Genomic DNA, 15,689 nt, shown 5'->3' on the forward strand with positions numbered 1-15,689 from the left:
TAATAATGAGTTTCTAAAATACTAATTTATATAGAAGTGAAAAAAAAATTATCTTTTTGGACTCGATGATTGATAGCGAATCGCGGTTAATTTTAAAAAAATTTGGATTGCCTCATTTGGAATGACTCACCACCAATCACTGCGGTCGTTCATCCAACAAGAATTGGAACATCGATTTTCACTATATTGTCTGCAAATTCATCCTGATCACCACCACCTCCTTTATATTTAACAAGAACTTGTAAACAGTATATTCTCCCCACCAAACAGCTTTGGAAACTGGGGATTAAATTTATATTGTTCTTATTAATTGTAGTTAATGGTATTTTAAGCTCTCTTTCCCACTTGATATTCTTATTTGGCATTTGTTTAGCTTTCCAATCTTGTTCATTATTCAATAATTCTGGATTGGTAGAATTCGAAATTGTCTTGAAATATTCTTTGACTGTATCTTTCTTAATTCCTAATGTCTTTATTGACTTCAAATATAAGTAAGATGCCTTTGAAATGTAAATTTTGTTAGCCTGTAAGAATTGAATATAATTATATACCTGATCTTTTAATGATTGCAAGTTATTCCTCGTAATTTCAACATCATCTAGCAGTTTACTCTTATTTTCATCTGGATTTGCATAGAAGAAGTCGTACTCAAGTTTCACGGGTAAGGGAAATTCAGTATTGTATGTCCAAAACACAAGGTTAGTTTCTATGCTGTTTATCTGAGGGGGCTTTGTAGCATTATCGAAAGGTACAAACGACAACAATATATCAACCGAGCCAAGTACATCTGATTCACTTCTGTTGTAAAGATCGCTGATGCTAGTTGAAGAGGTAGCAGACATTCTTGGGGTTAGCTCATTTGATTTAACTGAAGCCAACTTATTTTTTTCAGACAAAAGCGGTGTTGAAGCTACAGTACGTAATGTTGTAAAATCATCCAAGTTTTCGTTATTATATTTCATTAACAACTTTGGTGAAGCGTAAGGTACAACTTTGTGTGGCACCCTGACATGCAACTTCAGCTCTCCAATCCTAACCAACGATGACAAAATCTTCTTCTTCTTTTTCCCATATATAGTAACGGGAATTTTTGATCCAATCATCTTTTCATCACGTAGCTGTTGATCTTCATTAAATTCAAATTGGGTACAATTATTCTGTAAAAAATGCTCTTTCATATTCAAAAAATATATGTTTGAATCTGTTAACGTACAATCGATTGACAAATTCTTTTGTTTCATGTCCTGATCTTTAAATTCTTCTCTTGCTAATTTTGAATCTATTTCTTTCTCTATGCTATAGTTCAATTCATAAATTTGTCTCCATGTATTCAAATGAAGAAAGTTTTCGAATAATTTTCCATCGATCCCTATTGCTCCAAAAGTCCCAGTACCGTAGTGAAAACCTTCATTGTAATATTTATATTTTTCCTTGAAATCTGGAACAAACCTCAAGTAATATTGACTGTTCTTTGAGATAACGTAATCAGCCAGTGAATTTGGGTCGTTGATCTCGTGTTGTGATAAAGGATCTTTTTGATTTTTAGCATTCAATTTGTCAATGAATTTAGCTTCAATTGTATAGCTTACACTAATATTCTCAAAACTATAATCTTTGGTTAGCAAAGGAGTACCTCTTACATTTAAAAATCCGTATCCTAAGGCCTTATTAAGTGCAATAGTACCACCCCTATTGTAGAAACAGGTTCTATCTATCCCCATGGATGGCGGCGGCAATATATGAGGTAGCACATCGTGAATACAATTGTTATCCAAAAGCTTGTGGGGAAATTTAAATGTAAAAATTTTTATATTTAGTATGAGGCTTCAAAATCCTTTCGTTTGGTAATCCAAGCTCACACCCATCATGTAGATCTTTGGTGAAAGCTTCATATTCGATTCCTGCACTGTTGGGGATCTGTGTATATCCATAAGAAGCATTTAAATCATACATTTTCAAAAACTTTTTAATTAAAACTTTGTCGTATTTGTGAATATCCAACGGATTGGCATTAGGATTTGTATGAGTAGTCTTTATAGTACCATCCAACGTTACCACGAATAATCCAAAATCAACCGGCTCATCTGAAGTATTAGTAATTATAATATAACCATTCACCAAATCACCACTGGAATACATTTTCAATCTAGTTTCTAAATCATTTGGAAGGTTTGGCTGTGGTACTCTCTTGGTTACATAAATCTGAATATCTATGGGGGAATTATTCAACTTTGGCAATCTGTCTATGTTATCTAATACGGTTTCACCATATGTATCATTACTAGCAATTGGTGTATTCTCGGCATTTATTAAATGTTCATTGGGCTGATTATTGTCTTGTTCTTCCTCCCCAAAGATGTAGTTTTCTTCATCATTATTGTTATTTAAGGCATACTCGTTAATTCTTTCAGTGAGGCTATCCATCATAGAATCTAGATTATTGTCTCTATTAGATGACACTGGCGATAAACCACTTGGGGGTGTTGGGGATGAATTAGTAACATCGCCATATATAGGAGGATTCACAGATAGATTTTCACTAAATTGGGAGTCATCTCTTTTTAAAATAGATTGAAACATTTGAAACGATGGTAGGACATCAAAGTACTCGGTTTGGGTATTCGAGCTTGCTGGTGATAATAAACTCGATTCATTTGAATTACTTAGAATCTTACTATGTTTCTTTAAGTCATCGGATGGTCTGTAAGGAATATTTTTTTGTGGTTTTTGACTTTTAGATGGACTACCCCTTGCTATAATACTTGAGCTTGGTCTCTTAATTGGTGAAGGTGCATTGGTCAATGACTCGTTCGATGCTGTGGATGAGATTGTGAAATCGTAGGATGGGGGATCTTCAGATGGGGTACTTCCTTGAGAAGTCGAAGGAGAATTTTCATGACTTTTTGAGTTCCCAGAAGATTTGTGAAAATTTAAGTGCATTCCCACTTATATTATGTTCACTTCTTTAAATATCCTGTAGGGTTTCTTCAAATTCTTTAAAGAGTGTTAATTATACTAATTAAAGTTTCCTGATGATGTTGATGCCGCGCACAATCAAAATCCTACAAATTTTATGAAAAGTTAAAATATTTTATTACTATTAACACTAGATTATTGTTAGTATACCATACTTATATCCTGACTGATTATAATAGAATACGAAGTTAGAAAATCAGACTGACATGCAAATCGAATTATTTTTTGGAGTTCTTCATTGATGTACTCAAGAAAATATAAAAGTCATCATTTTAAATACAATGTATTCGCATTATTGATATATAATACATACTTTATGTTGAGATTGCATCTGAGCGATGAAAGACTTAAACAAAAGCATTAAAAGTCATATCAGGAACCACGGCCGGTCAAGGCCTAAAATTATCATCAAAGTAAAGGAATTACAAGTTCCAATACGCAGTAGACCGTCGTGATAAATGTGGTGAAGTCATCATAAACTTTCAATATGCTATCGTTTAAATCTTTCTCGCTCACATCTCAATGAACGAAGATTCGATTTACAATCCATTAAAACGAGAATGAGTAATTTTAACACAATCGATAACTTATGCAGCAATTAATATCAGACACGAAAAAGTTTCTCTTCTTTAAAGATTCAGACATATGCTTGTCTTTTTTTTCAAGCTCATCGTTTATTAGATATGCTGCATTTTATCAAAAGCATTAACCAAATTACCCACCTGGATTAATTTGAAAATGTTCATTGATTCTATCATGTTAGTTATTGCTTTCATTTTCATTGTCATGTTATAATAATTTAGATATCAGATATGCATGAATGGTATTAAAAAAAGGTTGTCATCAACGGGAATCCCGAAATTCTGACTCGTCATCTAAGGAGATCATCTTTTATCTATTGGTATTATTCGACAAAACGGTAGATACATACAATTACAATTTCAAAACTATAATGAAGTTTCGTCAAATGAAGGGAGATGTTGTCTATTGAAATTTGTTAGTATATATGTCCAACTATAGTGATAATAGTAAATACAATTAATCACATTTTTCAATAAAACAATAGGATCAGTAACAGTGGGTTTCTGAGGCCCACCATAAATGCGTTGTCACTCATAAAATATTCAGTGCCCAGTGCAATAATTCCTCATGTTAGCTCTAGTAGTTCAAGGATATCGTATTATGACGATAGAAACATACCTAAAAATATTGTTAGTAAAATGTTCGAAAACATCAAAAATATTTTGAAATTGAAATATTGTATCAGCAAGGTGCAAAAACTTATCAATCATAGAGTTTCAGCCAGTAATTCCAGCTTTGTTTTTGTAAAATCATCATAATAAATCAATTTCTAATAAAATTCAAATATGGAAACATACTTATTGTGCTATTTCATTAGAAGTAAAAAAAAAAAAGAATAAAAAAAATATAGGTTGTCTATATCTGTTAGTATGAACACTTTTAATTATAGAATTCATTATTACTCGGGCAAACAACTAATATCAGCAATCAATTTGTGATCATTCTTAATAGTCACATACTCTAGTTTGAAATTTATGTTTGGATCATCTTTTACGTTGCTATACCCCTATGAGTAAATTATGTGAACTGAATTCTTAAACATACACTAAACAAATTAATATTGATTAAAGAAAAGAAAGAAGAAGAGAGAACAGCGTTGGACGTTTTAAAGAAGAAGGCTGGAAAATTTTCGGTTAAAATTTTGGCTTTGTGTAATTTTTCATATCCGGGTAAAATATGAATGGTTATAGGGTTCCAAAGTGATTTAACGGTATCAGACAAAGACCAAGACTGGCTGGAGATGTATAGAGATATATACATTTTGAAGTTAAAATATTACTATAGTTTTTATGTAAAATATGATACATTTATATAACAGAATGGAAACTTATATATATTTATACGAGTGTAGGCTTTTACTTCTTTTGTTGCGGAGGTTGATTGTTCATTGCAAACGATGGTGGAGGAGGTGGCATAAACATAGGCATAGGCATGTTTGGGTTCATAGCCATAGGCATAGGAGGCATTGGCATACCAGGAGGCATCCCAAATGGCGGAACCATTGGAAGCATATTTGGCCTCAGAGGTAAGCCCGTATTTTGTCTCTTTGCGTCCGGATTATCGTCTTCGTCCTCGTTAGACCTCTTCATAGCATTATTTGTCGCAGTAGCGGGATCTTCGATGCCTAATTGCTCTTCTTTTTCCTTGATGTAATCCTTTAAACTTGATTCCAATTCTTCATTTCGTATAAGCGTGTCTATGAATACGTCTTCAGTGTTACAATTTGGACAATGGAAGTCATTTTCAATCAATACTTGTTCCAAGGAAGGTTGATGGTAATTAAAGTTCGTCATCTTCTTCAAACTTTCTTTAGATTGGCAACATGCCGTCATAACTATTGGTGGGACCAATAATTTTTTGTTCAGACCTGCCAAAGGGTCTAAGAATTCTGATCTTTGGTCTTTCTCTATACATTCTAAGATTTTTGATTCAAATTCTTGTTTTGCTTTCATTGCCGCATTTTGCTGTTTCTGTTGGTAATTGAGCCAAGTCTTATTATCTGCCATTGCAATGACATATTCACCTGTCTCCGTGATCATATATGTATTACCCTGTTGGTCTACGAGATCACCATTCTCGTTTGTCGTTATTTGATTGTCTGATCCATCATTATTATTTTCTGCAGCTGTAGCTGCCTCTTTAGAGATAGTTTTCAAATATGACTTAGGAATACCGGTAGTTCTCTTAATTTTTTTGCCTTCAAAATTAGGATCAGTGTTCGTAGGACAGTTTCTAATCCAATGGTCCTTGCCACCACATCTATAACACATATAACCCGGAGGTGGCACATCTTCTGGATTGGTGCCAGTAGCGGAGGGTTTATTGTATACCACCTTATGTGTAGAAAGCTCATCTTGCGTTTGGGCCCATGCGTTGGATTGATTTTCGAACATCAATTTGATACGGTCTTCTTCTGAAATATTTTCATCTACTGGTCTACTATCACCCTTATTCGCAACTCCGTTGTTTGTCACAGCTGCCGTTGTATTCACCATCTTCTTGTTAATACGAGGCTTTCCACTAACATATCTTGATGCATTATTGAATTTCCCATTTTTTGACAAACTCGGTGATCGTTTGGCTAGAACAAAGGATGACCTTGGTATAACATCCTGATCGTTTTCGTATTCTAAGTCTGGCTGTTCCAGATGATACAATCTTAAATTAAAATCTGTACCTTGACCAAGTTGGTTTTGTAATATGATTTCATGCTTTAAATCAAATACACTTATACCCGTCCCATCAAAATGAATGGTCGATTGTGTTTTCTGAGATAAAAACTTATAAAATATAGTTGATGACATCGGGGATAAGTTCAATCTATAAGTATTCCTAGAAGTTATACTTTTCTCTAATATTGTTCTTATTTAGAGAAAGTAACACAAAAATAATCTCAATAAACCATCAACAAAAAATTAAGCGCTCATTAACTAGCGTATCAATAACAAACATAGATTTCAGCAAATACACGATTAGCTAGATAAAGGATGGATCTATCTTATTCCACAGCCAATATAATGGGCTATAAGAGGCATTTAGCAGTACAGACTGTTAAGTTACCTCTTAAATACCCGTCATCACTGGTTAAGTACACTCCCAATGAACAATTTCATAGACAGCTAGCTAGCACAGGTGACATAATCAATTTGAGTAAAATAAACTCTTCGTTCGTTGATCACATTTCATACCTGGTTTTAAATGATATGAAGACGATTTTTTTCACACCCTTGAATTGGCAAGTGAATAATTTTAATTTGAAATTTCAAAGCTTACAACTAGTATTACCTCATGAGATCAAGTCAAATCACTGTATCAGCGTTCATTACGAAATGCTGGAGACAGAAGATGATGGATGGTTGATTGTTGATTTGATTGATGAGAATTATTTATTTATAACGTTGAGAATAGCATTAAATGACTTCATAGTAGAAGATAGCAAGAAAGCCAAGTTCTCTTTAAGCAATTTTGATCAATGGGGGAGAATATCAATACCATATTCATTCGAATTAAGATCTGCACCATCGTTTATGAAAGCGATTGACTCACTTAACATAATTATTTCTTTAAAAGACGGTGGGTTATTACATTTACAGAGATCAGACCATTTGAAGGATTTTACAGTTCATAACTTCAGCGATCCAACGTCATTATTACCATTAAATTTTGTAAGCAGCTTGTTCAAAAGAGATGCATCGAGTCATGATATTGTTTTGGATGGTGTCTCTTCTAATTCACTTGTGGACTTAGTAGCTGTCAACAATAGTATACTTATAACGTTGACTGTCGACAAAGTGTTAAAATTCTGGAATCTAGAAAATCATCAACAAGCACGCAGTCCAATAGATTTGAAAGATGATAAGTCGGGAACAAGAGTTAATTCTGCCTGGTTAAGCTCGGTATCTTCCCGATACTTGCAAATTGTTGAAAGTGAATCATCAGGTAACACTTATTTGACATGTCATTATACGACTACCTCTAATAGTTTGAAGCAAGATTATAATCAATTGGGTTTTCTTTTCAAAGCGTGGGAGATTTTAGATCATAAAACTCAAATAGAATTGGTCTCATTAGATCGTGTAACATTCCAACCTCAGTTGCCAGATTTGCTTATTTCCACCCTGGGAGATGACAATACAAAGTTTTATAATTCATTATGGTTTGTTCAAGATTTTAGATGTGAAAGTCGTGGTGATTACTTGAACTATCATGTTTTATGGAAATCAAATACATCTTCAATCCTTGTGACCTACAAAATACATTTTAATAATGGTGCAGTATCTTCAATAAATTGGTCACAACCAAGCAACTCGAGTGCATTGTCTGATTCTGCTTCGTATCATGATATTGATTTCTACACTAACAAGATTTTGAATTCTGAAAATTATGATGATTTGATTATTACAACTTCCCTAAATATTTTCAGAGAACATGTAGGTCTTGAAAACGTTAGGTACAATAGTCCCATCAGACAAAATGTTATTGAAACTATTAATAAAGCTGTAAATGAATATCAAGATCACAAGTCTTGTTGGTATAAATTGGACTGTTTATGTGAAGAACTTAAAAAAGTAGGCGAAGAATCGCTAGCATTATGCATTACCAATAAGTCAACTATATTGACCTTGAACATCAATAATATCAGTGTATTCAGGCATTCGCATTACTATGAAGGATTCTTTCATCATAAACCATCTTCCAGTGAAGGTAAATTGGCAGCAATATTAGAACGGTTATCTGTAATTTTATCGCCAAAAACATATAATAAAATTTATAATGGTGTTTTAAATCTTGAAGCTTCAAAAATGACAGCTGATGATGCAACTAAATTATATGATACTGTTCTTAATAATAAGATTTCAACGGATGAAATCTCTCTGATTATGGCTGAACTAGAAAGTATTCCTGATGTCCTCGATACTATTTCATCGCTTGTTGATTCACGCATCAAGCCAGATGAGCTTGATGAAAGTATAAATGCAAGAAAATTAAATACATCAGCCACTATTGGTACTTTAACTAAGTTGGATACATTGGTAACTTTTAGAAATATCAAGCGTCACCACGAATCAATTTTATTGAGCTTGGTCGTCTTATTTTTAATTTGTGAAGTGAATGAACAAATCTTGCTTTTGCTTAATAAATTGATTCAAAGTTTATCCAGCTACGGTATTATTGATTGTGTTTTCAACACTTGCTTTGAATCAGATAATATACACACTAAAGTTGAATCAGCAGACCTTAGTAACTCTGAGAATTCGTTATTTTGGATGGGATTGGCTAATAAAAACCCCAAACTCAATTATTTGATTAGAGAAGGTAAACTAATTGAGAGTTACGATTATTTTTATGGTCATGTTATTTCATCGTATGATAGATTTATTCTCGATATTATTATAGAATTGATTAACCATGGTGAAGGCTTATTAATTAAAGAGAAATTCTTCACAAAATTAAATCAATCAAAGATTATCGACAAATTTTTGATTGGCTTGGTTTACTTGATCAACAATGAGCCATTGGAGTTTTTTCTGATATTTGAAAAGCATGATTTTTTTAAATTTAACGATGATTCTATTAAAGAAGATTTGAAGAATAAATTTCTCAATTCGTTGTCAATTAACCCACGTATAAAATCGTTTCTTACCACAATATTTTTGAGCGAATATGATGATAAAGAAAGTGAATTAGAAAAGGCAAACTATTTCCATGCCTTATCGGAATTATCAAAATCACAAGGCAAAGATATTCGTCATCGTTCGCACCACCGCCAAAAGTTTATAACTCCAGCTGCAAACACTATAAATTCAGTAACATTAGCCCACAGTTCGTCGTTTACTGTTGAAATGGAATTTATAAATAATGCATTGAAATTTGAAAAAATCGCGGTTGAAAACTTGAAGCGAATTAATAACCCAAACGAAGAGATTATCTTGAATATTGATCAGTACTATCTCAATATATTTGAGATGGCACTTAGTTCATTGAACTATGATTTAGTGTATGAGTGCTTATCAAATTTGCCCTCTACCAAAGTCTCAACTATATTCGACTACAAGGATCTACTTAGTAGGTTCATAAACAACTTAATGTCAAACCAACGTATATCAATTATTTTTTCACCAAATTCAAATGAGTTGTATTCCAAACATTATTTATTAATTGATTCTATATTATTGGAAACTGCTAACAATGAATTAGCATTGGCTAATTCTCTTAAGTGTTACGAATATCTTTATACGTGGAGACTTTTCGGGCCAACATCTACATTAAACTCAAGTCATTTGGCCGACAAAAGAGGAGCAGCTGAATCGTTGTACATGTTTATTACGAGATTTAAACATGAACAAAAGAATTTGCTCACCAACTCTGCCACAGTTGTCGAAGATATCAAACAATATAAATTAAAAATTTTAGAATTATACATGATAATTCTCAATTGTTTAAAAAGCTTCGATGATGATGAAGATAAGTGGATCATAAGATCAAAAAGCATTGATTCTTTATCGGTGATTAAATTGGATGAAATAAATTTAGAATACTACGAATGGTTAAGAGAATTGGAAGACGATTTAAATTAAAATAATGTACATATATGTATAGATAATTAAATGATTTTATAACTTAACCTAAATTTGCTTTCATATTACCACCACCCTTTGGATTATCATCCTTCCAGTCATCCCATTGTCTCTTTTCTAATTCTTCGTCGGAATTATCACTATCACTATCATTCTTCTCATCTTTAACTTCTTCTTTCACCATCTTGCCGTTCGCCAACTCATAATCTAAATATTCTTCAACGGACATGGATGGAAGAACTTGGCCTGTACCAAATACTTTCAGCTTGAGATCTTGTTTATTGGAGGTAATTGTGAAAGGTTGCAAGATTTTACCTTGTTTAGAAATTAAATCAGAGATTTTGCTATTATTTTTGAATGGTAATGATTCTAACTTTGTGGTATAACCATAGTCATTCGACAGCGATGGCTCTTCTTTGGGCTTAGGGGCCTCTATTTCTGTTATGCGCTGCCTTGGCCTGTTAGATAAAACCTGCAACTCCATTGATAACAGCTCCAAATTATTAAATGCGCTAATACTGAACAATCTTAGTTGATCAACATAAATCGCTTTGACCACCTCTTCATCAAATCTTTGAAATATGGAATCATCTTGTTCTTCATCTTTTTCGGGATTTTGGTTATAGTAGTCATTTAATATTTGCAATTTATCTTTTAATTCTTTCTCTAGCTTATAATTTTCAATTTTATCAGCTCTTTTCAATGCCGGATTACTATAGGTAATTAATTCATCGTTTGTAGGGTTATATAATTCTTTGAAGGAATTCACTCTCGAAGACTGAGTTTTAGAAAGAATTTCTCCATAGTTATCTAATTGTACGATGTAATGAACAAGCTTGGTTTTAGCGATGCTGATATTCTCTTCCTTAAATTCAATTGGATCTGATGCTTCTGGTACTTGTCCAGTTTTTGGATTCCATATAAACTCCGAGTATAACAATCCCAAATAATAGTCAATGTTTATGAATTGTATGTAGCTAGCATTTATTTCGTCAAGAGATTCGTTTTCGCTAAACAAATCTAACCTGCTCACAATTAAATGAATCAAAGTGAACTCTTTAATCAAATCGCTTATATTTGTCTGGTATTTCAATGAGTCCTTGCGCTCACCAAATCCAGAGCTTCCATTAAAAATACTCTGGAACTTTCCAACAGCATTTCTATATCGTTCGGATACAGTTTGCTGGTTCTTGTTATCCTTATTATTCATAATGTCTTAATAAAGCTACCGATAAATCTAACTAGGACATTTTCAGTTTTCATATAGGCAAATTTTATATGCACGCCCATATTAGAGAGTCGCTTTTCAATTATCAAATATCAATTATCAATTAATGACTATATTTAAGAGATATCATTAACACATAAAAGTATTACAATAATGAGTGCTCCAGCATACTATGAGCTCTATAGAAGGTCGACTATAGGAACGACGTTAACTGATGCATTAGATACGCTAATATCTGATGAAAAAATACAACCACAATTAGCTATGAGGATTTTAAATAACTTCGATCGAATCATATCTGAATTGTTGAAAAACGAGCTGGGAATTTCCAAATCTAAGTTGACCTTTAAGGGAGATTTGCATACATATAGATTTTGTGACGATGTGTGGACTTTCATAATCAAAAACGTTCTAATCAAATTGACGGATGTTTCAAATTCTGGTAATAATGACTTAAATGATAACGAAATAAATGTGGACAAATTTAAAATAGTAGCTTGTAACTCCAAGAAGGCTGGTGATATGTAGATAGTGTTTTTCTATTGTTGTCTTATGTTGATTAGATATTTGCTATGGTGAGTTATTTATTCTTAAATATAAAATAATAAACGTATAATGTATTTTAATCTATTTAACTAGTTTTGGCCGTCCGAAAAGGATATGACAGCCCATTTACCAGAAGAACTCCAAAATTCTCCCTTTTCGTTACCCATGGATTTGTATTTTTCAATTAATTCTTCGTTCAACCCCTTTGGTAAACCGACTACTACATCGGCTTTACAAGTACGCAAACTCAAAATTGGTAATTTTGATGAAGCCAATTGTTGAATAGAAGTGGTAAAAGGGGTTGTTGTTTCCCATTGTACATCACCTGTTAATTTACGGTAATTCAAATCACCTTTGAATATAACTAGGTTTGATTTCAATAATTCCTTATATAAGTCGTCGAATTTTGGAATAGTCCAATATTTGTCGTCTAAAGTCCAGAATGGATGAGACTTGATAACTATCTTGTCAGACTTATGATAATTTGCTATTCTCTTTTGTACAGTTGAAATGGCTTGCAAATTTTCTTTGCTAGACGAAAGGCTACCATAGAATTCAGGGTCAATTAATTGTTTTAAAAGAATATGGAAATCTTTTGGCATTACATCACTTACGAACCAAGGAATATCTTTACAATGAAGATAAATCTCACTTACCAATCCCGAGTCCAAAGCAAATAACCCGAATATTAAGTCAGCGAACAATTCAAACCCTGAATTGTCTAAGACAATATCGAGTCTTTTTTCTTTAGATTCACTTTTTAAAAGGTGCTCCCAAGCTTTTGACAAATCATTGACCAAAATGTTTTCTTCGTTTTTCTTTCTGTTTGCTTCACCTTGAACTGATTGAATATCCTCAAGAGTAACATTTCCTGCTAATAACGACAAATCAGTAGCATTACCCCATAATGAAATATCTATAAATTCAGAAAAAAGGAGCCTCAAAGTATCGTTATCTAAATCTTTGGATAATTGAGTAGTGAGAACTTCATATCTTTTGCATAATTCTAATACGCCAAGCTCCGATTGTTGAAAAGTTTGGTTCTTCAAGTTTTCAAAAACATCAAAATCATGCCAATAAGATTCTTCAGACGAAATGAAATATTGATTAATAATCTGATATAAATAGCATTCCAAGTTTAACCACGGTCCAGTCAACCAGGTGACTTTTTTGGTCTTGTTGAGTTCAACTAATGAGTCGTTATAACGAGCTAACGAAGGATTCAATTTGATTGCAGCATCGCTAAATAACTGTACCTCTTCATCGTTCTTGAACGCAACTAAGAGTTCCTGTAACTTATTAATGATGTCGGATCCTGAACTTTCCAACTTAGGATCTGATTCAATCTCATTTTTCATGTCCTTAATGCATCCTTCGATGATTGTAGGCCATCTTTTATGCACTGTAGGATAAGCGAATGAGTTTGGATCATCGTTGTAGTATGGAAGAGGTAATTGAGTCATTATAGATACTTGTTTTCAGTGGTATATAATAAAAGAGGATTGTAGTCTATCAACTTTTATCCGGGAGTAATCACTAGATGCTTATATACAGACGTCCGAGAATATCAAATTGTAGGACTACGTACTTATACCGTATAATTCTGCTCGTTGCGAAACTACCAGTTCCATAGAATAGAGAAACGATAGAAACGTCGATTGAAAACCAGGTGTATAAACTGATTGTGGAATTGATTGTAAAGATAACTTATGTAGGATGTGTGTTCTGATAATTAATGCTGCAATCCATTTCTGGGTTGAATGCTGGCTCGACATTTCACTCATAAAATAGGGGATCGGGTTTCTTTATTTTTAGCCAAGATCATTAATGCCTAGCAACCAAGGTACTTTCCGTATATGTTTCATAGAACTCAATTGAACCAATTGAGTCAATTGATTCGATATATTCATATGATCTTAATAAACTGTCTCTAATAATATTTTCTAGTAATAAATGTCGAAAAGAACGACTCCAGCAGTAGTCCAGGAATATATGAATTTCTATCGTATTCGCCAGCATTTATCATTATCCTATAAAAATCCGACTAATATCTACTAAATTTGCTCACATACAACTTTTGCCGAAATGTTAGATTTTCGCAATTATCACTCGTTATCTTCATTTTCCCCGTCTTATTCACATAATCCATTCAATCATATTCGTTCCTTAGCTTATCTTTAAACCACGGCACCGTGCCATATGTTATCGTCATCGTATAGATTATATATTTGCGGAGACTTATCGCCGTCCTACAGAATTCTACGCATAATCTAATTTTAGGGTTGTTCCGAAAGCATCTGGAACCGCCACTCGACGCCGCATGCTCTCCAAATTCTACATCTTCCCCATCGTCTACGCATATATCTATCCAAAGCCGTGCATTCATCTATAAATACTGTAATAGCCGTCTACCGTCTCCCTATCCCCGTCGCATATAAAACCTAATTTATGTTTATTCCCATGTTTTTTCAAATAGCTGTCATTCTTGTTATTTCTCTTTTTCATTCCCAAGCCCCTGAACCACATTTCTGGCCTCGCTGGCCTCATTTAGAATCACTTCATTGTTGTTCCGTGCCACCTGAATATCCTGATATATCTTCAATGTCGATTGATGTATTGTCTCCATCACCGATCTGGTCTTTTGTAAGCTTGCAATCTGCGCTTGCTAGATATGTTAGTAGTTGCCTCATATGACCTCAATCCACCTAATTGTACATACGTAGTCCATGGCCAGAATCAATGTTTTTGGATGTCCGAAATAACTCCGTGGACGGACGAGCCTATGTGTTAGTTATCTGATCAAATTGTTTTTTCTCTCTCTGCGGCACCCTCTCTATTATATAAGCGCACTCAGATAGGATGATGAGCATGAGTTTAGAATTCGATCGAATATTGACGCTGCGAAAAACCCTTTAGCGACCAGTTCATAACAGCTCTCCTCCCCAATGAGCGCGCAACGTCGCTGATGTCACTCTGCAACACCACCTACGCCCCGTCGTACCCAATAATACATTATGGTAGGTCTAACACTGCTCGACTAATTAGGCTTTGTAGTTCCGTCGTAACTAAATTTAAACCTAGTCTACTTACGACTTGCAGCCCATGACTCACTTACATGCTCCTTTTTCAGGTGTAACTGCATTATTCCGGGGCATTGGCTTTGTCGAAACCTGTTTGAACTTGTAAGGCTTGTTTGGCATTGTTGACTTCGTTCTATCTATTCATTCCATATCGCAGAATAATTTGTCAGCAGCTAACCTTCCGAGTAAACGGAACAACCGATCACAAGTCGCGAGGACCTATTATATTGCAGATACGGGGGGAAGTCTCTAAAGGGAAACTCCCGGCCTTGCACGTTCGCATGCACAATAGCACAGCGAATGTAAAAGAAATTACATAGTGTGCACTAGACTTAATATATAATAAACCCAAAGCGCTTAAGAAATGACGATCGGAGTTTTAGGAGTTTTTGAAACATCGTTACCCTTCAATTTTTAAGGTCTACTCATATATACATAGTACCCTATCCAGTCTACGAGACAAGAACAGGTACAGAAAGACTCATAAGTAGTAGTGGAAACGTTTATTATTAGAGTGTCATTTAGGAGATTTTGATTAGTGAGCATAAATTGTGCCCTCAGAACATTAGTAAGAAAAGTGAGAAATTTTATCTCCATTAAATCTGAGAAGTAATTGCTCGTATTCTGACATTAGAATACGGATTATCATAGGTGGTAAGGAATAGTTATCACTAGAGAGCGACAAATAACAGAAGAGCG

The 15,689-nt window shown here is 33.8% G+C and overlaps 8 protein-coding genes across 8 annotated transcripts; 2 read left to right on the forward strand and 6 right to left on the reverse strand.

Moving 5' to 3' along the window:
* Positions 1-149: 149 nt before the first annotated feature.
* AC631_02964 (ubiquitin-ubiquitin ligase) lies at positions 150-1,721 on the reverse strand (the record flags this gene model as incomplete). Its single annotated transcript, XM_015611793.1, has 1 exon — positions 150-1,721. The coding sequence occupies one exon, from the start codon at positions 1,719-1,721 to the stop codon at positions 150-152; it is 1,572 nt and encodes a 523-aa protein (XP_015467370.1).
* A 70-nt stretch (positions 1,722-1,791) lies between these two features.
* Positions 1,792-2,940, reverse strand: AC631_02965 (uncharacterized protein; the record flags this gene model as incomplete). The annotated part of the gene is made up of 1 exon (XM_015611794.1): positions 1,792-2,940. One exon carries the CDS (start codon positions 2,938-2,940, stop codon positions 1,792-1,794), a length of 1,149 nt encoding a protein of 382 aa, XP_015467371.1.
* Positions 2,941-4,913: 1,973 nt separating this feature from the next.
* AC631_02966 (cleavage polyadenylation factor subunit) lies at positions 4,914-6,362 on the reverse strand (the record flags this gene model as incomplete). Its single annotated transcript, XM_015611795.1, has 1 exon — positions 4,914-6,362. One exon carries the CDS (start codon positions 6,360-6,362, stop codon positions 4,914-4,916), a length of 1,449 nt encoding a protein of 482 aa, XP_015467372.1.
* Positions 6,363-6,575: 213 nt separating this feature from the next.
* On the forward strand, positions 6,576-10,136 carry AC631_02967 (uncharacterized protein; the record flags this gene model as incomplete). Its single annotated transcript, XM_015611796.1, has 1 exon — positions 6,576-10,136. One exon carries the CDS (start codon positions 6,576-6,578, stop codon positions 10,134-10,136), a length of 3,561 nt encoding a protein of 1,186 aa, XP_015467373.1.
* Positions 10,137-10,179: 43 nt separating this feature from the next.
* AC631_02968 (uncharacterized protein) lies at positions 10,180-11,346 on the reverse strand (the record flags this gene model as incomplete). Its single annotated transcript, XM_015611797.1, has 1 exon — positions 10,180-11,346. The coding sequence occupies one exon, from the start codon at positions 11,344-11,346 to the stop codon at positions 10,180-10,182; it is 1,167 nt and encodes a 388-aa protein (XP_015467374.1).
* A 171-nt stretch (positions 11,347-11,517) lies between these two features.
* On the forward strand, positions 11,518-11,892 carry TOA2 (transcription initiation factor IIA subunit gamma; the record flags this gene model as incomplete). The annotated part of the gene is made up of 1 exon (XM_015611798.1): positions 11,518-11,892. The coding sequence occupies one exon, from the start codon at positions 11,518-11,520 to the stop codon at positions 11,890-11,892; it is 375 nt and encodes a 124-aa protein (XP_015467375.1).
* A 107-nt stretch (positions 11,893-11,999) lies between these two features.
* HRT2 (putative methyltransferase) lies at positions 12,000-13,373 on the reverse strand (the record flags this gene model as incomplete). Its single annotated transcript, XM_015611799.1, has 1 exon — positions 12,000-13,373. One exon carries the CDS (start codon positions 13,371-13,373, stop codon positions 12,000-12,002), a length of 1,374 nt encoding a protein of 457 aa, XP_015467376.1.
* Positions 13,374-14,398: 1,025 nt separating this feature from the next.
* On the reverse strand, positions 14,399-14,638 carry AC631_02971 (uncharacterized protein; the record flags this gene model as incomplete). Its single annotated transcript, XM_015611800.1, has 2 exons — positions 14,399-14,575; positions 14,630-14,638. The coding sequence occupies 2 exons, from the start codon at positions 14,636-14,638 to the stop codon at positions 14,399-14,401; spliced, it is 186 nt and encodes a 61-aa protein (XP_015467377.1).
* Between the last annotated feature and the right edge of the window lie 1,051 nt (positions 14,639-15,689).

The sequence above is a fragment of the Debaryomyces fabryi genome (genome assembly GCF_001447935.2).
Source record: "Debaryomyces fabryi strain CBS 789 chromosome Unknown contig00058, whole genome shotgun sequence".
Taxonomy (NCBI): domain Eukaryota; kingdom Fungi; phylum Ascomycota; class Pichiomycetes; order Serinales; family Debaryomycetaceae; genus Debaryomyces; species Debaryomyces fabryi.